Source organism: Mustela putorius, unplaced genomic scaffold, assembly GCF_011764305.1.
Source record: "Mustela putorius furo isolate JIRA1106 unplaced genomic scaffold, ASM1176430v1.1 tig00000407_pilon_pilon_pilon, whole genome shotgun sequence".
NCBI classification, from domain to species: Eukaryota; Metazoa; Chordata; class Mammalia; order Carnivora; family Mustelidae; genus Mustela; species Mustela putorius.
The window spans coordinates 15,446,703-15,470,164 of record NW_025421373.1 but is presented as its reverse complement, the minus strand read 5'-3'; the positions used below and the strand labels follow the sequence as shown (position 1 = coordinate 15,470,164).

At 39.6% G+C, this 23,462-nt stretch overlaps 1 protein-coding gene across 7 annotated transcripts in view; it reads right to left on the bottom strand.

Moving 5' to 3' along the window:
- The window catches only part of NNT (nicotinamide nucleotide transhydrogenase), a 95,205-nt gene that overhangs the window by 42,231 nt on the left and 29,512 nt on the right, over positions 1 to 23,462 (bottom strand). For all 7 annotated transcript variants that reach the window (XM_045079538.1, XM_004737919.3, XM_004737916.3 and 4 more), the window contains exons 7-11: positions 22,763 to 22,950; positions 5,036 to 5,169; positions 4,560 to 4,751; positions 3,527 to 3,680; positions 476 to 637 (exon numbers count right to left, since the gene is read on the bottom strand). In XM_045079538.1, coding sequence (XP_044935473.1) covers positions 476 to 637; positions 3,527 to 3,680; positions 4,560 to 4,751; positions 5,036 to 5,169; positions 22,763 to 22,950 — 830 coding nt within the window. The remainder of the gene's footprint in view (positions 1 to 475; positions 638 to 3,526; positions 3,681 to 4,559; positions 4,752 to 5,035; positions 5,170 to 22,762; positions 22,951 to 23,462) is intronic.

The following is a 23,462-nucleotide window of genomic DNA, read 5'->3' as shown; positions in this document are numbered from 1 at the left end:
CAGCTGTGTGGACACGGACCCCTGCGAAGACTCACAGCACAGTGTGAGGCTCGGCGGATGCCTCCCTGGCTGGCCAGCTGGTTCCTGTTCCAAAGGCTTCACAGTAAGTCTGACGACAGCTGTGGCCTGCTTACCGCTGAATGTTTAGATGAATCTAAGACTAGTCCCTAAACGATGCTGCACGATTCTGTGATATCAGAGGAATCCTTTCTTTAAAGGAAATTACAATCGAAAGAACGAACAATGGCTCTGCACTGCTTGGAATGTGAGCAGCCCAAAGGCCTGACACACTCACTCTGCTGGACCCTCACTTCTAGCCCTGCCCTCCCCACTCTGGGAGCCCAAACCACCCACCTCAAGAGGCCAAGCCATACAACTTGTAAATAAAGACTTTGGAAACCTCATTGAAAGCAACTGGAAATTTGAATAAGCCCATGAAAACTTAAAATGAGAGAAAAATGAGAGAAGAGCAAACCTGAGATTGCATTAGTCACAGACATCAGCGGTGAGTGGAGAGCAGGGGTCACTCCCCAGACAGTGTGGTAGCCCACGATGCCCGCCAAGCCAAAAGTGGTCACCATCTGGGAAAAGGCTAAATTGGGCGCCACAATGCCCAAACCCAGAATCCCAGTGAGACCTACAGAAAGAGAAGAGTGTGAGCTGGGATCCAATTATCTCAGGATTAAAAGCACACACAAATGTGAAATAGTCAATGCTTGTACATTCTGTAGCCAGTAAGGAGTCTTCCAATAGTGAGATTTTTTTACACATTTCACAATGGGGGGCAGGGGAAGCTAAAGGGATTACGAACAAAACTCGGCTTCCTGAAATAAAATAAGCTGTAAAGACCTAGTGAAATTTATGAGTCACCTTAATAACAATTTCCCCATTGTCCTCTCCCCTGTTTTGACTTTCATTGACAGTGCCACATGTGTATACAAGTGCTTTTGTCCCAGAATTAGAGACCTACATGGGATCTACCCAAGCATTTTCTACTTGGGCAAGACATGACCTTTATAAGGCAGGAGTGTTTTGAAGCCAATGTCATGTCACTCAGCTTTGGCTGAGGAAGAGGGATTTTAAAAGAGTAGGAAGGATTTCATTCACTCCAGCACCTCCCCAAAACATATGGCCTCTCCTCCACCCCCTCCACCCCTGGGACAGGAGTTTTGCAATTGCTCCTGAAGCTGGACTGGACTGCTGGCCGGGGCACTCAGCTCCAGCCTTAACACCAAGTCAGCAAACAGGATTTTACAAAGAAAATGAAAAAAAAAAAAAAACAAATTAAATTAAGAATGTGCAGAATACAAGCAGTCAGCTCTGAACATACATCTTTAATTATTGCCTTTCCTAATAGCAACCATGTGGACCGCTGTTCTGCAACAGAAGGAAGGGTTACCTAGTGGTCAGTAAAAACAGAATGCAAAGGGGGCACCAGGGAGCTGGAATTCAACTTTCTTGAGTAAGGTACTTTTTTCCCCCTCGATACAAAGTATTTCTTTATAAGTGGCACAGCTAGAACATCTAAGAATTGACATTAATTTTACTTTAGATCATGTAGTAAGACTGCAGTTTTAATTTATATTCCTCTACCACATATAAAATGCCCAGGGTTCCAATACATGGCCTGTTGACCATCTGGAGGGAGAGGAGACAGAATATTGTTTTGTGCTCTAATTAAACATCAGAGAAGCTATATAGAGTTGTGGTTAAGAATATGTTTTCATAAGCCAGACTGCCTCGTTCAAACTGTTGGTCTGCTGCTTGCTAGCTGTGTGATCTCAGGCAAGTTACTTAACTTCTCTGTGCCATAGTAACTTCTCTGTGGCATAGTATCATCATCTGTAAAATTATCAACCCTCTCTGTCCTCTCCTGGAAAAAGAAAATAATAATATGCCCACCTCACTGAGGTTTTGTAGAGAGTAAATAGTATATGAAGTATTTAGTGTAATGCCTAGCATTCATTAAACTAGCACATTAATCAAGCAGCACTAAATTATCATAATCTGGAGTCCATTTTTTATTGGGCATCTAAGATAAAAATCACCTATGTAAAGGTTTTTTTAATCAACTCTTTAGTAAACTAGTATCTTTTCTATAGTATATTTAATAATAATAATGTATTTCTATAGTCTTTGTAACAGAGGAAAGAGAAAGGCAGAGAAAAAAAAGAAAGGGAAAAGAAAGCAAATCATATTCTTTGGAGAATGCTATTCAAATAGATTCCTAACACACACATAAAAGAAAAATACTTGTTTTTATTATAAAGGAAAAAGTTTAAGGTAAAGAAAAACAAGTATCAGGCCATTCTTTTATTCACTAAAATATGCTAATTTCAAATCTATTAAAATACAATAAACCTCAACAAACAAAAGTGCAACCTAGAAAAATAAAACATCATATGTGCCTCACTGTATTTCCTGACGAATCGCAAAGAGAAATGGAAATTTACAGTCTTCCCAAGAATCCTCTCCAGGTACAATATAATAATCTGGTTGGTTTCTTTCTTTCTTTCTTTCTTTCTTTCTTTCTTTCTTTCTTTTTTTAAACAAGCAAGTGCAAGTAGGGACATTGCCCCATTTATTCACCATGTCCACAACCAGAGGCTTTCAGTCATCTTGCTGAGAATTGCTCTTTCTTCAAGAAGAGTTATATTTTTCTCTTTCAAACATCTGGGCTCACAGGGGAATTTAGAGAATGCTGAGGCTACAAGAATTATGTGCCTGCTGATGGTCCTTAATTCTTTATAGCTTGCTTTTGTTTTGTTTTTGCTTTGGCTCCAAGTAGATCTAAATAATTTTAATTCATCTGATGAGAGAGAAACCAATTTAAAAACCAAATGTCCATACTTCAGACTCTAACACTTCATAACCAGAATGAATATTTACCACTATTTTACAGCAACTGCTTAATGTTTTCCTAAAGATGAAAAAGTCAAAGAATTTGTGTTAAATTTTAAAGAAATGAAAATTTCAAAACTGAAATTTGTTACTAGGTGAAGAACTTAGGATGTTCGACAAAGAACCAAGGGCCACACCTGTCTCCTACTGTTTATTCTTCACCACAAACATGTGGTTCCCCAGTCTTACCCAACATGCAGACAATCATAACTGATGTTTTATAACTCATAAAGATAAATAAATAACCACATATATAGGCACTTAGCACCAACACAATCTGACACACATCACTACCCAATATATTTGATGTAAGATGAAACTCTTAACAGCTGTATTTTAAGTGTTTTCTGTGAAAGAAAAGCATTAACAGCCCGTCTATGCTTTCACACACATTTATTCCAATATCTAGCAAGTGCCTGTGTCTCTGGGGTAGGCCATCAGCGTGGTCCCCAAGGCCTCGGAGGTGAGACTAGTAACCCGTTTACGTAAACTTGCTTCTAACAGGCCCACTTCCTCATGGAATCCAAAGGAGGACAACAGAATCTCATTCACTAATTTTGACACTTAATGCATTTCTTACAAATCCAAACCATCAGGACCCCATCCTCATAAATGGGGCTCTCACCAGCTGTATATGCAGAAGCCGTAGTCATCGTCTTCCTGAAGGGGGTGACTGTAGCTGCTTTCTCAGCTTCCAGCTCAGCCACTGTCTTTGGTTTTACTGGGGCACCTTGAGGAATATTTTTTGGGGTGGGAGCGGGGAAAATCACTTCACCGTCCTAAGAGAAATTAGAAAAACAGACATTTTTTTAACAGTCAGTCCTGCATGTCAAAAACACAGAAGATAGTGACTGTGCTGGGGGTGGGGGGGAGGCTTCTTTTAAACATATTTTTTTTAAAGATTTAGTTTTAAACAATCTCTACACCCAACATGGGCTTGAACTTACAACCCTGAGATCAAGAGTTGCAGTATGCTCTACTGATTGAGCCAGCCAGTCGCCTCTTTAATGTAATCTTAAATGGGGCGCCTGGGTGGCTCAGTGGGTTAAAGCCTCTGCCTTTGGCTCAGGTCATGATCGCAGGGTCCCGGGACCGAGCCCTACATTGGGCTCTCTGCTCAGCGGGGAGCCTACTTCCCCTCTCTCTCTGCCTGCTTCTCTGCCTACTTGTGATCTCTGTCTGCCAAATAAATAAATAAATAAAAGCTTTTAAAAAAAAAAGTAATCTTAAATAAATTCATGTCACTTTAACTTATTTTATAAAATATGTATGTGTATATAAATACAGTATGTTTGTACACATGCATGGATAGTTTCTATATGCACATATATGGAAAAAACATAGACCAATCCCCTAAAAGGAGATAGGTGGCAAGGGGAAAGTTTAACTTTTACCTTATTCAGTTCCGGTTTTTTGTTTTGTTTGTTTGTTTTTCAAAAGCAATGCATATTTTGGATGAGTTCACGTGTATGTAAGCCTTTGTGATGTTTTTCTTTAAATCATTCTGCATTTCTAAACACTTTTTATGGGTATAAACCCAACACATCAACCCTTTATTAGATTTTATCTCAGTTCCAGCATATGATCCTTCCATAAAACAGAAATCTTAAAACACAGTTTTAATGAAAACGCAGGAGGGAACAGGTGTCTTCCCTTACCTTCATCACTACAGTTCCTCTAATGACATGACCCATCGTACCAAAGTCGAAGTCATCTTTCACTTCAAAATAAAAATTATCTTTGTCAGGGCTGATGGCCTTCAGGAGCTTGGTGATGTTGTTGGAATATAAGGTACTGGCCTGCGTGGCCATTCGGCTGGGAAGGTCTGTGTAGCCGATGTGAGTAACTCCCTACATAAACAAAACTACAGTCAGAAAGGTCAATCTCTTCACAATCCTTCTAGAACACGTTTCCGCCATAGCCAAGGCTAAGTTGTGAAATTACATACCTTTATAAATATATACACATCTCACAAACAAATACAGATTTCAAAAGAGCTTTAAATATACCTGTTTTTAATTTTAAAAATGTTCAGGCCTCAGTTTCTCTGAATACTTAAAGGAATAAACATTCCCTTACAAATCACTAAATACATGGGAGTCGGTTCGTACACGGAAGAAGCTGTTTGCTATACCTTATGGACATAAAGTTCTCCTGGCTTAGTGGTCTCAAAGTTTCCGCCAGCCTCAGCAGCTAAATCCACAACAACTGAACCTTCCTTCATTGACTCAATCATCTCTTTACTAAATAAAACTGGAGCTTTTTTACCTGATAAAAATCAAAGAGAACAGCACAAATTATATTATGCTTTCTTCAAACTCTTATTTCCTAATTATTATAGTTGTCTCTGGACACTCAAAAATGTTAACATCTGAAATTTTAATTCTTTCAAGATACCCCAAAAGTCCATCACACCGGCGAAACTGGTCATCCTCCTAGGAAGAAACGTAGTAAGTAGGAACTGCAAAGTCAACATGCAGGAGGGATCTTGCCCTTTACTTCACGCAACCCTGTTCTTCCAAATGGGTTTACATCCAAGGGCACTCATGAAAACACAAACATTTGGCCCATCTCTTTTTAAATGCATATAGTAAGCTATTAAGGAAAATACGTGTATCTGAATTGGACAATTCATAAAGATCACAATTGTCAAGGGAATATTCAATAATAATTTATGAATTAAATTAAATTATTAATTTAATTAAATTAAATATTTTCAAACATCTTAACAAACTTCACCAGACTTTCCCACATGTTTTATTAATCTACCTTCATTTAACACCGGATAACTTCAAGGACGGACAGAAGAATGCCATGAAATGAAAACAATAGGAAATCCCAGTTTGGGATTAGAATTGAGAATCACGCATACACTTTTATTCCCTCTGCACACTGTTAATTCTGCTTCTGGTGAGTTGAGCCTTATACTAGTGCTCAGAATATACTGGTAGATAAACAGAAAAGAACTCTGTTCTCATAGAACACTCTAGCCATGAGATAGTTCACACTTAAAATTCATTCGCTGACAGAGCATCTGGGTGGCTCAGTGGGTTGAAGCCTCTTCCTTCAGCTCAGGTCATGATCTCAGGGTCCTGGGATCAAGCCCCGCATCGGGCTCTCTGCTCAGCAGGGAGCCTGCTTCCCCCTCACTCTCTGCCTGCCTCTCTGCCTACTTGTGATCTCTGTCAAATAAATAAAATATTTTTTAAAAAATTCACTCACTGATTCTTACATAGAAGATAAAGCACCAAACGTTAAGATTTTTCAACCTAACCTATATTAGTAACATTCAACAGGGCCCACACCATCAGTATATTACAATGCTCAAGTTCCACGGAACAATATATGGGTTAGCCAAAAGACAAAGGAAATAAACGTGTGAGACTGGTAGTAGAAAAGTAGAGAGTTAATAGCCTAAGTATCATTGTCTCCTCTTTCAGAAAGTTTTCAACTCTGTTTACAGAATTTTAGGAAGACCACTATTGATTTTATAAATGGAAATAAATATAAAATAAAATTTGCACTATAATTATCTGTTTTTCAATCCACTTGGCTGGAATACATGTGATTCAAAAAAAGAAAAATAAAGATTTGTAGCATATGTGGAAAAAAATGGTTGTAAAGGTACAAAGGGGTATTTATATAGTACCTCTCTCTTTCTCAACACCAACTGTATACCGCCAAGATAAAGTCCAAATCCCAGGCCTCCTCTTGATGAAGGCCTTCCTGACTGGGTATAAGCACTCTTTCTCTCATGACTGCCCCGCTGGACCCTCTGTTCCAGCCACGCAGGGCCAGCTGTCACATGGTTTGTTGGATAACCCTTTGACTCTCCATGAAAGAGCAATGAGGAGGTATTTCCCCCAGAGACAACACTCTGAAGTCCTGGTGGTTTCACCACCTCTCAAAATTTTCTGGAAATATCCCTTTCCTCTACTCTCCCCCACTACAGTCCAACAAAGCCATCCTGGATATTTAAACTTTACTCAAACATAAGAATTTGGGGCTGCAACGAACATACATCTGAGGACTCTTGCCCCCACCCCCACCCCCAGAGGTCAGGCTGCTGAGCTCTGAGATAATATAAAGCTATGGATCACATGGTCGCATCCACGTAAACTGTCAAACTTCAAGTGCCAATGTGTACTTTCTAGGTGTTTCCGATCGTCCTTCTTCCTCTTTTCTAGTCCACGACCTCCTCTCCGTGAACCGGCCTCTTGCTTGCAACAGCTTTTCCTCACACCTTACTTGTTCCCTCCAGTCTTAGGGGGATATGCCTGATGGGGCAATCTGGGTCCAAATGCACCCCCTTTGACTTCTAACTGCCCCCACTTTAAAGGCACAGGCTTCACAAATTCAATTTGGCATCGAATTCCTCCCACCCTAAAAATTCTGGAATCCTTCCTTCTTCTGACCCAGCGAGCGCTAAGGATCAGTTCTGGACTGTGTCACCCTAGTGACTTGAAGTGGCCAAAAACATTTAGGCTCCCTAGAAAACATCCGATATACCACCGATTTGTCTTTGCTTTTATTCACTCAACCTTCACAAAACAATTAGGCACTGGCTGACACAACTTTAAATGCACACACTTGTATCTTAAAAAAGACAGTAAGGGGACGCCTGGGTGGCTCAGTTGCTTGGACGACTGCCTTCGGCTCAGGTCATGATCCTGGAGTCCGGGGATCGAGTCCCGCATCAGGCGCCCAGCTCCATGGGGAGTCTGCTTCTCCCTCTGACCTTCTCCTCGCTCATGCTCTTTCTCACTATCTCTCTCTCAAATAAATAAATAAAATAAAATAAAATTTAAAAAGATTTAAAAAAAAAAGACAGTAAGTATTCTGTCTATACTGTCAGTCTGAAGTCCATTCACTTTTGAAAGGATAGGCTATTCCTTCACATAAAGTAATTTCCTTAGTCAAATAACTAGAGGGTGAGTTAAAATTTATTTAAATCATGGAGGAATATTTAGAATACATGAAACAGTAGGTATAACTGCTGCCTTAATGTAAAAATAATTTTTATATATACATATGAATTTTATATATATTTTATATATACATGAAACACTACACATACTATATAGTTTCTAGTAAATTCTATGTTGTATAATATTTAACCATAGCAGGACATCTTGAGTGGTTAAGAATATTTTCTTCTTCGTGCTTTTATCTCCTAAATTTTCTGTAAGAGCTAGTTTTAATTTTGTAATTTAAAAAAAAATCAATAAAGGCTACAGGGAATACAATGATGAATATAACAGTGCAGCTGGCTTTAAGTATTCACATGTGGATTAATTTTTTGAAAATTCTAAAAGTGTAGAAATGAAAATTGAAAACAGAAGGGAAAAAATAGAGCCAAAAGAGGAGCAGAGTACATAAATTTGGAACATAAAAGTTCCAAATGAGCAAATCCTCAAAGAATAGTTCAAGAGGAAGACTAAGAAGGCAATTTCAAAATACTGTCTTACCCTGATGGCCTACTAGGGTAAAAACGTAATATATGATAAATGTGACATCACAAAATGGAAGGAACAAAAGGTATAAGATGATCAGTGAGATATGGGGGGAGGGGAATCTACCCAAATCTAATATCAGACTTCAAACTAAATTCTAAATTCTATTGATTAGAATGAATTATAAAAGAGAATGAGCCTTTGTGGCACCTGTGACTCAATCAGGAGAGCATGCAACTCTTGATGTTGGGGTCGTGAGTTTAAGCCTCACATTGGGTGCAGAAATCACTTAAATAAAATTTTTCAAAAGAGAGAGAACTGGAGCACCTGGGTAGCTCAGTGAGTTAAGGCTCTACATTCAGCTCAGGTCATGATCTCAGGGTCCTGGGATCCAGCCCCCCATCGGGCTCTCTGCTCAGCGGGGAGCCTGCTTCCTCCTCTCTCTCTCTGCCTGCCTCTCTGCCTACTGTGATCTCTGTCAAATAAATAAATAAAATCTTAAAAAGAGAGAGAGAACCAACCCATAAAGAAAAAGAAAAAAGGAAACCTTGGTGAATCTCTCTCTAGTCTTTGAATTAAAAAGTATTTCTTAAATTAGAGCAATGGGGAAAATAAGGAAAACATCAATAGATTTAAATATGAAATGTGTATGTATTATACTCCTCAAAAATCAATATGACAAAAAGTTAATATAATAAAAATTTAATATGATTCAATATAATAAAAAATTTAATAAAGACAAAACACTAAGATCCTAATACATGAAAAACAGACACAAATGGTCAATGCTAAAAGAAATGGTAATGACCAAATTAAAAAAAAAAAGTTCACCCTTATATGAATCAAAGTTACAAAAAGTGAGATACTTTTTTTTGTCTCTCAAAATGAAAGAATCAAAAAATCCTAATAATGGGGGGATCCAGATGGCTCATTCAGTAGAGCATAAGACTCATCATCTTGGGGTTATAAATTCAAGCCCCACACTGGGTGTAGAAATTACTTAAAAATAAAATCTTTTAAAAATCATAACAATGTTGAAGTGAAACAATTAGCTGGATGATCCATTGATGAGATTATGAACTACGTAAAAGTTTCAGGAAAGCGTAATTTACCAACATGTATCAACCAGCCAAAAATGTTGATATCCACTCAACCAGTAATTCCACTTCTAAGATTTGATTAATCCCAGGGAAATAAATGAAGGCACACATGATGAAATAACACAGAAAAAATGTTAGCACATTATTTTTAATTGACCAAAAGTGGAATTAAATGAAAAGCCCAATTTTGTGTTAACCATTGAATAAAATGTGGTGTATTAAAATAAGAAAATCCGCCCAAAATTAAAATATATATACAAAAATTTCTTAATGACTCATCATGCTATATGAAGGAGAAAACTTATGATAAAGTACTAAATGGGAAAAATGAGGGGCGCCTGGGTGGTTCAGTTAATTAAGTGCCTGCTGTCGGCTCAGGTCATGTTCCCAGGGTCCTGGGATTGAGTCCCACATCAGGTTCCCTGCTCTGCGGAGAACCTGCTTCTCCCTCTCCCTCTGCCTGCTGCTCCCCCTGCTTGTGCTCTCTCTATCTCTCTCTCTGTCAAATAAATAAACAAAATCTTTAAAATAAAATAAATGTGAAAAATGAAAATGATATTATATCCTGATCCAACAGGATAAAAATGCATGGAGGGGCACCTGGGTGGCTCAGTGGGTTAAAGCCTCTGCCTTTGTCTCAGGTCATGGTGCTGGGATCAAGCCCCACATCGGGTTCTCTGCTCAGCGGGGAGCCTGCTTCCCCCCTCTCTCTTTGCCTGCCTCTCTGCCTACTTGTGATCTCTGTCTGTCAAATAAATAAATAAAATCTTTTTAAAAATGCATGGGAAAAAAAGCTAAAAGGAAACAGTAAAATGTTAATAGTACTTTGCACTGAGTAGAGAGATCACAGACGATCTTTATTTTCTACTTTGTACTTTACCGCATTTCCAAAAGTCACATACTATTTTTATAAAATAACAATAATAATAATAATAATAAAGTATTCCTAAATAAATAAAGTACTCCTGTATAATCACAACCAGTTTCTTCTCTAGGTTGAAGACATAAATTAAGAGTTGTATTGGAAGAGGGATACCTGGGTGGCTCAGCGGATTGAAGTATCTGATTCTTGGTTTTGGCTCAGGTCATGATCTCAGGGTTGTGGGACTGAGCCACAAGTTGGGCTCCACAGTCATCCTGGGGTTTGCCCGTCCCTCTCCCCCTGGTCCTCCCCCAACTTGTGCAGTCATGCTCTCTCTCTTTAAATAAGTAAATAATCAAATCTTTAAATAAGTAAATAAAATCTTTAAAAAAAGAGAGAGAGAGAATTGTACCAGAAGAGTTAAAACAACTTAAAAATGCCATTAGACCAATCTATTTACTTACCAGTTGAATATTGCTACAGCAAATGAAGCTACACAGTTAGGACAGCCTTTCAAAGTGCTTCTAAAACACTTACAGAGTGAGACAGAGACCTAAATAAGGATGGGTAGCAAACAGGAAGGTTTTTATAATATAAAACACAGAGAATACTATATCCAATTGTTTAATTCAAATCCTTCAAATATAAAGAGATGTCCCATATGCCCTAGAGACAGTCTGGTATAGATTCTGGATATAAGAATAAAAAATCAAATGATCATATCAAGTGTTTCAAGACATAACTGCAGAAGTCAGAAGAGTTAATTAAAGGGGAGCCTGGCATTTTTCAAAGTGCTAGAACAAGAAATCCTAAAATTTTTATAGAACCAGAAAAGACCCCAAATTGCTAAGGAAATGTTGAAAAAGTAAAACAAAACTGGGGCATCACATTGCCTGATTTCAAGCTTTACTACAAAGCTGTGATCACCAAGACAGCATGGTACTGGCACAAAAACAGACAGAGACCAGTGGAACAGAGTAGAGAGCCCAGATATAGACCTGCAACTCTGTGGTCAAATAATCTTCAACAAAGTGGAAAAAAGACAGTCTCTTCAATAAATGGTGCTGGGAAAATTGGACAGCTATGTGTAGAAGAATGAAACTCGACCATTCTCTTACACCACACACAAAGATAAACTCGAAATGTGAGACAGGAATTTATCAGAATCCTAGAGGAGAACACAGGCAATGAAGCTACACAGCAAATGAACCTATTCAACACTGGCCACAGCAACCTCTTTCAAGACACGTCTCCAAAGGCAAAGAAAACAAAAGTGAAAATGAACTTTTGGAACTTTATCAAGATCAAAAGTTTCTGCACAGAAAAGGAATCCGTCAACAAAACAAAGAGGCAACCCACGGAATGGGAGAAGATATTCACAAATGACACTACAGACAAAGAGCTGATATCCAAGATCTATAAAGAATTCCTCAAACTCAAAACTCAAAAAACAGATAATCACATCAAAAAATGGGCAGAAGACATGAACAGACATTCTCCAAAGAAGAAATGCAAATGGCTAACAAACACATGAAAAAATATTCATCATCATTAGCCATTAGGGAGATTCAAATCAAAACCTCATTGAGATACCACCTTATACCAGTTAGAATGACCAAAATTAACAAGATAGTAAATAACAAGTGTTGGAGAGGATGTGGAGAAAGGGGAACCCTCTTACACTGTTGGTGGGAATGCAAGTTGGTGCAGCCACTTTGGAAAACAGTGTGGAGATTCCTTAAGAAACTAAAAATAGAGCTTCCCTATGACCCTGCAATTGCACTACAGGTATTTATCCCAAAGATACAGATGTAGTGCAAAGAAAGGCCAACTGTACCCCAGTGTTCATAGCAGCAATGGCCACAGTCGCCAAACTGTGGAAAGAGCCAAGATGCCCTTCAACAGACAAATGGATAAAGAAGATATGGTCCATATATACAATGGAATATTATGCCTCCATCAGAAAGGATGAATATCCAACTTTTGTATCAACATGGATGGGAGTGGAAGAGATTATGCTGAGTGAAATAAGTCAAGCAGAGACAGTCAATTATCATATGTTTCACTTACTTGTGGAGCATAAAGAAGAACATGGAGGACATTAGGACAAGGAAAGGAAAAGTGAATTGGGGGAAATCAGAGGGGGAGATAAACCATGAGAGACTATGGACTCTGAGGAACAAACTGAGGGTTTTGCAGGGGATGTTGGGTGAGCCTGGTGGTGGGTAGTAAGGAAGGCACATATTGCACGGAGCACTGCGTGTGGTGCATAAACAATGAATCTTGGAACACTGAAAATTTTTAAAAAAAAAATTTTTTTTAACTAAAAATAAATAAAGGGAAGCCTGGATGGCTCAGTCAGTTAAGCATATGGCTTCATCTCAGATCATGATCCTGGGGTCCTGAGATCAAGCCCTGCATCAGCTCCCCACTCAGTGGGGAGGAGTCTGCTTCTCCTTCTGCCCTCCCTGCCACCATGCTCACGCTCTCCCTTGCTTGCTCTCTCTCTAAAGTAAATAAAATCCTACAAAAAAAAAGAAAAGAAGAGGAGTTAATCTTCTTAAAAGGCAGTAAGAGGTGTTTTGTTTTGTTTTGTTTTGTTTTGTTAAGCAGGCACCACTGGGCTTTCCCCTTTGTCATTTCTGTTAATTTTATAATTTTATCTGCAAAACAGCTACACAAATAGACCAAAATTGTTACATTTCCTCAAACCACCTCCACTGAAAACAACGACAACAGAAAATATGACAGAAAAAAATCAACAAAGAGAACTTTTTTTTTATGTACTTCCTGGCACAATGCAAACTGTGGCTAAGAGATCTGACCTGATGTCCAACTTCATGAAATATTTCTTGGTTCCTCCTGGTTCTTGGACATCACATTCATGGTAAGATTATTCTGTTCTCTCCCAGTGGGGGATGTTTGTCTCCATGTCTTAGCCAAGGCAACGGTAGGACATCGTGCCGTCACAGTCATCATTCAAATATTCATTTTTCCATTCACTCAACTACTATTTAGTGCCTACCACGTTCAGGCTGGATAGGGAAGGTAAATTTTCCCTGTAACTCTGAAGACTAATATTTTAGGACTGAAAGAAGCTACATTCAAAGCTTAGTGAACAGTTACATTATCTAAAACAGTTGAGGTATTTAAAGCAGTCATCTAAAAATTTTCATAGCTTCCTAATTGGTTGGCCATTATTCAGGGTGAGTGGGGATGGCACAGATATGGGTGAGTATCCTTGGATCTCTGTGTGCATCAGAATTGGCTCCAGGCTGAAAAAGTGCCTCACCTGTGCACCATTTCTAGCTGTGTGGATGTACGGCTGTGATCCACACACATACATTCCTAAACATGACTGAAGTCACAGTTTAAGAATTCATAGAATTCTTTTCACACTATGTATCTTCTCATTAAGTGAACGCTAAGATGAAGTTTTAAAAGTATTAAAGTTAGAAACTTCCAGAGGTGCCTGGCTGGCTGAGTCAGTTTCGCATCCAACTCTTGGTTTCAGTTTGGGTCATGATCTCAGCGTTGTGAGACTGAGCCCTGCATCCAGCTCCATGCCCAGAGATGAGCCTGCTTGAGATTTGCTCTCTCCCTCTTCCTCTTCCCTTCCCCTTCCTGCTCACTCTCTCTCTCCCCTGCTCCCCAAATAAATTTAAAAATCTTTGGAAAAAAAAAAAGAAATTTCTAGAAAAAATTACTCATTTCTGAAAACAGCTTTAGAGGCACCTGGTGGGCTTCGTTGGAAGAGCATGTGACTCTTAGTTCCATCTCAGGGTCATGAGTTCAAGCCCCACATGGGTATAGAGTTTACTTAAAAGGAAAAAGAAAGAAAGAAATAAAAATAGCTGTAACAACCAGGGCTATATAGCAAAAAAATATATCATTGCCCTCTCTGCAAGATGATATTCAGAAGAGGGATTTAGCTTAAACTGAATACCAATGAGTAAAGAGTTACCAGAAAGTTTCAATATATTATACCTCACTGAATAAACCAGGCTTAATATGATCATCTGAAATCAATAAATTCTCAGACTCTACCGGGAAAAGAATCAAGCCCTCACAGACAACTTTAATCACATCAAACAAACAAACAAACAAACAAATTAAGAGGAAACCACTAAAAATATTAAGGACAAGACACCAAGGGGAGCCTGGGTGGCTCAGTTGGTTCATCATCTGCCATCCGCTCTGGTCAGGAGCCCTGCTCAGGGAGCAGTCTGCTTCTCCCTCTGCCTCTGCCCCTCCCCCCCACCTATGCTCTCTCTTGCTCGCTCTCCCTCTCTCTCTCTCAAATAAATAAATAAAATCTAAAAAAAAAAAAAAAGACACCAAGATGAAATGGATTTACCACAAAATTCTGTAACGATTCTAATGAAGTTTTAGCATTATTTACTGAAATTATTCAATAGTATGTAATTGGATCGGGGAAATTCCTGACTTCCTGACCTATAAGGCATCCAATTAGACAAGCTCAAGAAACACTTTCTGCTTCAACAAGGCCATAGTATATTTAACGATATAGTAGCAAAGACATTAAAATTATAAATTACAGAATATATTTATCCAAACCAAAAGAAATATCTCATGAACAAGCACTACCAAGACCAGGAGAATTTTTAATGTAATGTAATACTATACATTGATTCAATGGCAAGTACAGCATGTAAAAACATTCTGAACTACAGCATCTATACATGAAGAAATGTCATTATTAATAGTACATAATTTTGCACTGAGTGCTGTTGTTTACCCAGCACCCACTTTGTTTGTCCTCTGGTCACTACTCTGATTTCCATTTTCTCCACACAGTGTAGGACCTTGACCCCAGAAACCACTCCAGATGCAGGCTGGTTGCCCTAAGGGTAATCTCATCACCTTATTAGTGACCAGTTCAGAAATCCAGATGTAAGCCAAGGGGTTTCTCATTGCCTTGTCTCCGTGAACTGGCTCAGAGATCAACACTAACGCAATGAAGGCCAATAAGAAGACGGGAAGGTTTGCTCAGGGCTTCTGAAAAAGAAGTTTCCTTCCTCTTCAAGAGGGAACCAGCGGAACTGACCTGTCTTGTCCTGTGGGCATTGTGTTGGGCACGCCAGAGGGCTCAACCCGCTGCTGCCTTCCAGCACTGAGGACAGGGCCAACTCACCGAGCAGGGCAAGACAAGAGAACACAGGAGCACAGTGAAAGACCCCTGATTTCAGCACACCTACCCACACTTCTGCCTGGACTTCCTCTGCATACCTAACCCAAGAAATATCCTTTCTGTTTAAGGCAGAATGTGCAGGAATTTCTGCTTCTGACAGCCAAAGTCATCATAATCAATACATAACAAAGGCTCTTCTGGAATTTCAAAATCACAAATGGGGGTGAAAGCTTTGGCTTTTAAGCTATAAAAATGCCTACAGAGAAGGACAAAAGGGTTTTTATACACTTAGGTATACCTATGAGAAAAACAGATAATTGATTATGTAATTGACCAGAAATGGCAAGAAACTGCAGAGTATGTGATCCATGGGTCTTTCATCTACTTGGGTGGATTTAGCCAGCCTCATGGTGCATGGAGCAACATACTGATTCAACCCCTCCTTCTATGTTATCACTGGCTAAGCTTTAGACAGCTGTGTTGGCAAACAGAGATTCTAACCCAAGCTTAAAGAGCCAAGCAGAGTATTTAACATGTGAGTTCTATTCATAAAAGTAGAGACCAGTTTTCTCTGCACAATTAATTATTTGTATAAGAAACAGAGAGAAAGCCAGGCCAGCTAAACCTTGGCTTTTACAAATTGAATGCCGTGAGATATTTCTAAATGTAATACTTACGAAATGTGATTAGTCAACAGCATATTTTAGCAAATTAGAGAAATCCCGAAAGATTTATTTAATGAAAAAAAGCTAAAAACAAGCTTTTTTACCTAATTATTAAAGGACACATTCATAAAAAATTTTTTAAGGATTATCTTAATAATCCACCTCTTATAGCTGCAAAATTCTGTACAAATAAAAATCAAAATTTGTCAAGATTTTACCATGGCTCCATAAGCAGTAGGAATTCTTAAAAAAACAGTCTACCATATTTAAATTGTAGCGTGAAAGTATAATGTTCTTTTTTTTTAAGATTGTATTTATTTATTTGTCAGAGAGAGAGAGCACAAGCAGGGGGAGCAGCAGGCAGACGGAGAAGCAGGCTCCCCACTGAGCAAGGAGCCTGATGGGGCACTCGATCCCAGGACCCCGGGATCATGACCTGAGCCGAAGGCAGATGCTCAACCAACTGCATCACCCAGGCACCCCAGAAACATATCAGGTATACATTCTTAAATGTGTAACATCTCTATTCTTGTATAAATTACAACATTCTTTGTGTTCCCTCCAACACATGCTTAGATGTACCTTTGCTACCAAAATGCCTTAAAAACTGAAGCAATGAATATATATGACACATTCTGATTTTACTAGTTTTATAAAATCATTAAAAAGATTTTTTTTTTAAATAGAAATAATACTGCTTATTTCCAATGTTATTCAACTTAGGTCAGGATGAGATTACCTGACAAAAGAGCCTTAATGAAATGCATATCTTTGGAAAATGCAGTTTTTCAGGGAATGTCTTAGGCATTCCACAGAGTCCTTGAGACTGTCTGGACTTCCTATTAAAAAAGTCAAGGGGTGCCTGGGTGGCTCAGCTGGTTAGGTATGAATCTTGATTATGGTTCAGGTCATGATCTCAGGGTCATGAGACAGAGCCTCAAGTTGGGCTCTGCACCCAGTGAGGAGTCTGCTTGATAGTCTCATTCCCTCTTCCTTTGCCCCGCCCCCAGCTTATGCAGGCGTGCACAGGCTCGTTCTCTCTCTCTCTCTCTCTCTCTCCCCCCTCTCAAATAAATAAATAAATAAAATCTCAAAAAAAGAAAAAAAGAGGTAAGTTTTCAGTCCTGAGTACCATTTGTAAAACCAGGCATCACCAATGGCAGAAAAGAGAACAATGCTAATGCTCTCTATGCCAGGCCCTACATGGGATTGTTTTCTTCATCTACTCATGAAAGAGTTCTACGGGATAAAAATTTTACCCCATTTTCAGAGATGAAGACTTGGAGGTTCAGAGAGACACATCAGCCAGCTATCAGGCAGTGGACCTAGCATCTGAATCTACTCTATTGGGCTCTAAATCCAAGATCTGATCCCCTGTGAATACATTAAACATGAGATAAAACTACAAAGTGAGAAAAAGGAAAAAGCTATTAGCTGCTCACCAAAATCCATGTTTGTTTTGGGCTGAATTGTGTCCCCAGAAAATTCCTATGTTGGAGCCCTAACCCCTAGTACCTTAAAATAGGACTGTATTTGGAGCAAAGGCCTTGAGAGAGATGATTAAGTTAAAATGAAGCAATTAGGCTGGGCCCTAGTCCAGTCTGATGGATATCCTTAAAATAAGAGAAAATGTGGATACAAAAAGAGGCCAAGACCATGTGAGGACACAGCAAGAACAGAACCATCTACAAGCCAGAGAGGACTCAGAAGAAACCAGACCTGCCTATGCCTTGACCTAGGACTGCCAACCTCCAGACTGTGAGAAAATAAACACCTTGTTAAAACTGGGACTTTCTTAGCAAAATTAGCTACTACTTAGCTAACTAATTAGCAGACTAATACAATGTTCTGTTATTCCTGCACATACAGCAAAGCAACAATTCCCAGCTTCTCTTAACAGTTAGGGTTGGCCGTATGACTAAGTCTTCCGAAGAAACGTGAGCAGGAGCCATAAGTGGCATTTCTAGGCATCCTATGCACATTCTTCTATGTCCCCATTCCTTCCAGATGACTGGAAGAGAAACCGTGCCTAGAGTGCCCTTCAGAGCCTCATAATGATGACGACAGCTACACTGTCCTACCTGAATCTCCAGACAACCACGTGAAGGAGAGTTGCCCACCAGTGTGTCAACCGCCCATTCCTGTTAACTGAGCAAGGAGTAAATTTCCATAATGTCTGAGCTTTTGCCTTGCTTTCTTAGAACAGCCAGATCACTCCAACACGGAGGCACAAGAAAGTATAGGGAGAGTGGAAAGAAGGAAAATACTGAAATGCATGTGGAGGGCCACACTAGCTGCTCGCAGTAACTCCATCCGGGGTTCTTCCCCAGAGATGGCCTCGGCCTCCCAATCCTTTTCAACTCAGGGACTGCCAGGGATGGGAACACAATGCTTCCAATCTTGCAACACACTTTTGGAGAAATAACAGACCAAACCAGAGTATAATTCTATGCCATAAATTTTCCTAGCAGACCATTTGTTAAATTTGGCCCAATAACTCACTAAGTGTGCTCAAACACACTCTCAGAAGTCACGACTGATAAATGGTAATGAACACTCCCCATCTTGGCATCTTCCTCCTGATGACAAGTTGCCCTGTTTGTGCTGAAAGCTACCAAGAGGTGTGTAGACAGCCTGTGGTTACCAACCCTTGATATTGCAACACTTAAGTCTTTCTCTCCGTCCTTCAAAACTCTCAAAACAAATGAAAATTCGTAGAAGTAATATTACAAAATTCCATACAGCCATATGATAAATTTAAGGGAGGGAAGGAAGACCCATGAATTAGATCAGTCAGTAAAACACAATAAATAATTAGAAAAGAAAGTTAGAAATGACTGATCTCTATAGTTTTGTACTGTGAGATCCTCTTGCTTACAGAGAAGGAAAAGACCAGTCTCTCTAAACAATAAACATGGACTTTGGGCCAAAACTCCGTAGAGGCATGAAAACAATATTATCTTGGTGGTTTTCACAAATGGGAGAGTATATCACTGTATCAATTATTCTCTTGCCTGAACATAACTTTGAACATTACTGTGAAAAACTATTCTTGTGTGCCGTATTTCTACTCATCGGGATAGATAGATTTCAAAAAGACAAGTAATGTCAGATGAAGAACTAATGCTGATTTTTGAGGCAATGGCAAAATATCTCCAGTTTGCTGTCCTACGCAAATAGCCTTTACATGTCGGGGAAAACAGCCCCTCCCATTTCTCCAGAGTCATGTAGAATGATCACAAGTATCCTGTATAGGGTATATTCTACAGACCTTACCTAGTATAGATAAAAAGCATCATAATCTATATTGTGCCTAAAAAGATGTCCCAGCTTATGTGACCTATGAAATTATAATTTATAATCACACAATGAATATCTTCCTTTCTGCCCAATAAACACTTTCTAACTCCTAGACAGACCTCCTACTACTTCCCAGTTCTAGCTCCTGAGAGACCTAGCTAACCACCTCAAATTACAAATGTGGCAAGTATTCTGGTTTTGGAAAATTTTAAAAAGCTAGGTTCCCAGTCTTAAGTTAGCCTTTGCAGCATTCTGATCCAAAAGTTGAGCCAAGAGAGTGTTCTTTCTCTCATTCCTTGGACAGCACCGAAAAATAAGAGATATAACAACGAAGACCTCAAGATGGCACCCACAACAAGACAGATGCTGAAAAATCTCGAGTCTCAAAAAGTTTAGCAAAAAAGATTATGAACACAACCTGAACATGGCCAGAGGGACTTATTTTTTAATAGTAGCCCCAAAGGACAAAGAGCCAGACAGGGAAGTTGGGTAGTCTTCCCGTGTGTGCAGAGCACCACAAAACGGGACTGTCAGCCCTGTCCTGAAGCTACCTACATTAAGTGACACTAGAGCCTTTAACCCTTCACCCACCCCAATCTAGGGAGTCCAGATGATGGCACAAGTATGTGGTACAAAATGGCAGCATAATAATTAGCAACCTCCAGAGATATTTCATTCCACATACAATCTACACAAAAACAATGTAATTGTTCTTTCAAGCCCGAAGACTGAGTGTACCTTGGAGGATCAAAAATTTGCCAGCTCCGTAAGGTTGCTACCCGAAGCTAGCTAACTGCCCATGCCCCCCTCTGAGTGTCCTTATCCAAATCCAGTCCTGTGTGCAGCCTTCCAAGCACCTGTGTCCAAGCAAGTGAGCTTGGCCAACTTCTGACGTTTGACTTAATCCCCTTTGGATCCACTCAAGGAAACTTGAGAATAGCTTGTGTTCCGAGAAGTCTTTCAGGACCTCGACACACATCAGGTGATCCATGCAGAGACCCAGGACATAAACCAGTCAAGGTACAATGCCAAGGACAGTTTTTCAAAGGGTATTTCTGCTTTTAAAAAGTCTTTTCATCTTTTCGTTGAAATGCTCACGCTTTCGGGTCTCAGGATAAGAAAGATCTTTAGAAAAATCATCTTCTTCCTCATAATATTCCCACCAACTTTTCTCTTTTATTTTGGCTTTCAAAAAAAAAAAAAATGTAGGGAGACTTGCGTGGCTCAGTGGGTTAAGCCTCTGCCTCTGCTCAGGTTATGATCTCAGGGTCCTGGGATCAAGCCCCGAATCAAGTTCTCTGCTCAGCAGGGGGCCTGTTTTCCCCCTCCCCCTCTGCCTGCCTCTCTGCCTGCTTGTGATCTCTCTCTCTCTGAGTCAAATAAATAAATAAAATCTTTTTAAAAAGGGAAAAAAAGGTAACAGAAGACTAGTCCTCTGGTCAGCCACTTCATCTAACTTGAACATGCTCTGAACAGATCACTGTTTCAGAAAGGACAGAAGACAGTAGAGGCTCAGTGGAACAGATTAACAAAATGTCTTTAACAAATCCTCTTTAAGACTATTACACAATTTGATCTTTTACTAAAGTATACTTACTATAAAGTCCTTATTTAAAAAATAAGTATTATTAGAGGGAGTAGGCCCTAAAAAGAGTATGTGTTTTATACAAGAAGTCTTGAGTTGTATTGCTTACTTTAGGCTTTATCCCCAATAATAATTCTATATACTATGTCCAAATTATCTGATGTCCAAAAAGAGCATGACTTGACTAAAACCAGCTTCCTGTCCGAAATCATGTACTCCAAGAGGAAATGTTTTAGCACCCTCTACTGGCCACTTGTTGTACCTATTCAGCTCATAACCTCTCCCGAACATGCAGCTAACTTCCAAAGGTCAGATGGGGACTACAGCAAAGACCACCCCAACCCTCCTTCAACATCCCTCCTGTGCAATAGCTGGGCCACAAGCCACTACCACAAAAGGAAAGGACAAAATCCTTCAGCACTCTCCTGCCACTGCTTGTTCATGAGTCAGCTGACTTCACCAATACTGCCATGAGCCCCTGGCTGGCCTGATCTGCATCCACCTCCAGTAACCAACCCACCTCATTTCTAGACTCACAGATTCTTCTATGGGTTAACCCTGTGTCACTAGCCCATGCCATCTGCTTCCCCTGGCCAGCTCGGGTGGGCTGTGGGTGTCTGGAGAGACCAGCTCGCCTATCTGATATCCTCTGGGTAAACAGAGGACAGAAAGAAGAGCTTGGGGGACACATTTTCCCCTAGAGGCTCACAGATGTGGTGTCACTCAAGTTCTTGCCCTTGCATACACATTATTCAGCTGGGGGGTTGTGGGAAGATGCCAGAAGAGAACTTCTCCTCTCCCATGACCTCATGACAAAGCAACTTCTAATTTTCCACTGTCCCCTACAGAAAGCAAGCCTCCTTTAGAAGATTCTAACACAAGTAACCATTAACCCTCTAAGCTCTCATTATCTGGCCCACTTCCTTTCAGAAAGGAAAATAGTAGAGTTAGCACGGTGGTCATAGCAAGGAAAGGGAGAAGAGGAGGGGTAGAGCATTTCTTCAAAGCTGAAATCTTGCTAGATCAAGCTACTGTTTCCTGATTAATAACTGCTTACTAAACCAGTAAGGTCTAATCAATCATCTACTGAGAGAAAAATATTCTTTAAAGAGGATGTGGTAAAGGATTGGAAAGTAATTCCTGCCATCAAAGAGCTTGCAATTTGGTTGCAAAGACCAAACATGCCAAAGGAAATGATTTTAAAAGTGATAAAGTGTCACATCCTTTAGTAAAAAACATATACCAGAATTCCCAAAAACATGCACACACACACCAAGTCCCCTTCTCTCTCTCTCTAGTGTATGGAGAAATGGTTAAAATATTAATAATGGTCATCTCTGCTGCAACTTCTGGTCTGTACTTTTTTCTTCATATTTTTCAGTACTGTCTGGATGTCCTACAATAAGAATGTAGTATCTTAACAAAGGGAACAGAAATAAATTAAAAAACCAATTCATCAAGGGTATCAACAAACGAAATCGCTTACAAATATAATACGATATATAGAATATGACTATGAACACAGTTACATAAAAATATATAGAAAATAAAATGGATGCCACTATTAATGATCCTCTTTATCCAGGCAATTTTCGTCCATTCTGGCTTTCATGTGCTTTCTCATTTTCTAGAAAGTAAATCAATCTTTACTTAAAGAAATTCCAATGTTAAACAGCTTTCACCGTCCTTTTGAAATACCACTAGTCAAAGTGCTCTGCTGATAAGCGTGAGCTTAAGGACGTACCTGGAATCAGCGCTGTGCTGATGAGAATGTCCACCTCCTTGCACTGTTGGGCAAAGAGTTTCATTTCAGCTTCGATGAACTCTTTGGACATCTCTTTCGCGTATCCTCCTTGTCCCTCCCCAGATTCCTTCAAGTCCACCTCCAAGGGCTCAGCACCAAGAGACTTGAACTGCTCCAAAGCTGCAGCTCTGGTGATTATTGAAGGGAAAGCGGTGGTTATTTCAAGCCCTTAACAGAAATCAAGATCAGCTTTGACCTACACATTTGGGGGGGGGGGGGGTTTGAGGTTTTTCTTTTAAGTTTTTACTTATTTAAATTCCAGTTAGTTAACATACAGTGTAATATTAGTTTCAGATGTACAATATAGTAAGGCAACACTTCCATACATCACCCAGTGCCCATCACAACAGGTGCACGCCTTAATCCCCACCACCTGTTTCACCCATTCCCCCACCTACCTCCCCTCCGGTAACCAGTTTGCTCTCTACAGTGAATAGTCTGTTACTTGGTTTGCCTCTTTTTTTTTTGCTTTTGTTTGTTTGTTTTGTTCCTTAAATTCCACATATGAGTGAAATCATTGTTTTTTGTCTTTCTCTGACTTATTTCACTTAGCATTAGGCTCTCTAGCTCTATCCATGTCACTGCAAATGGCAATACTTTATTGCTTTTTATGGCTGAACAAAATTCCATTGTGTGTGTG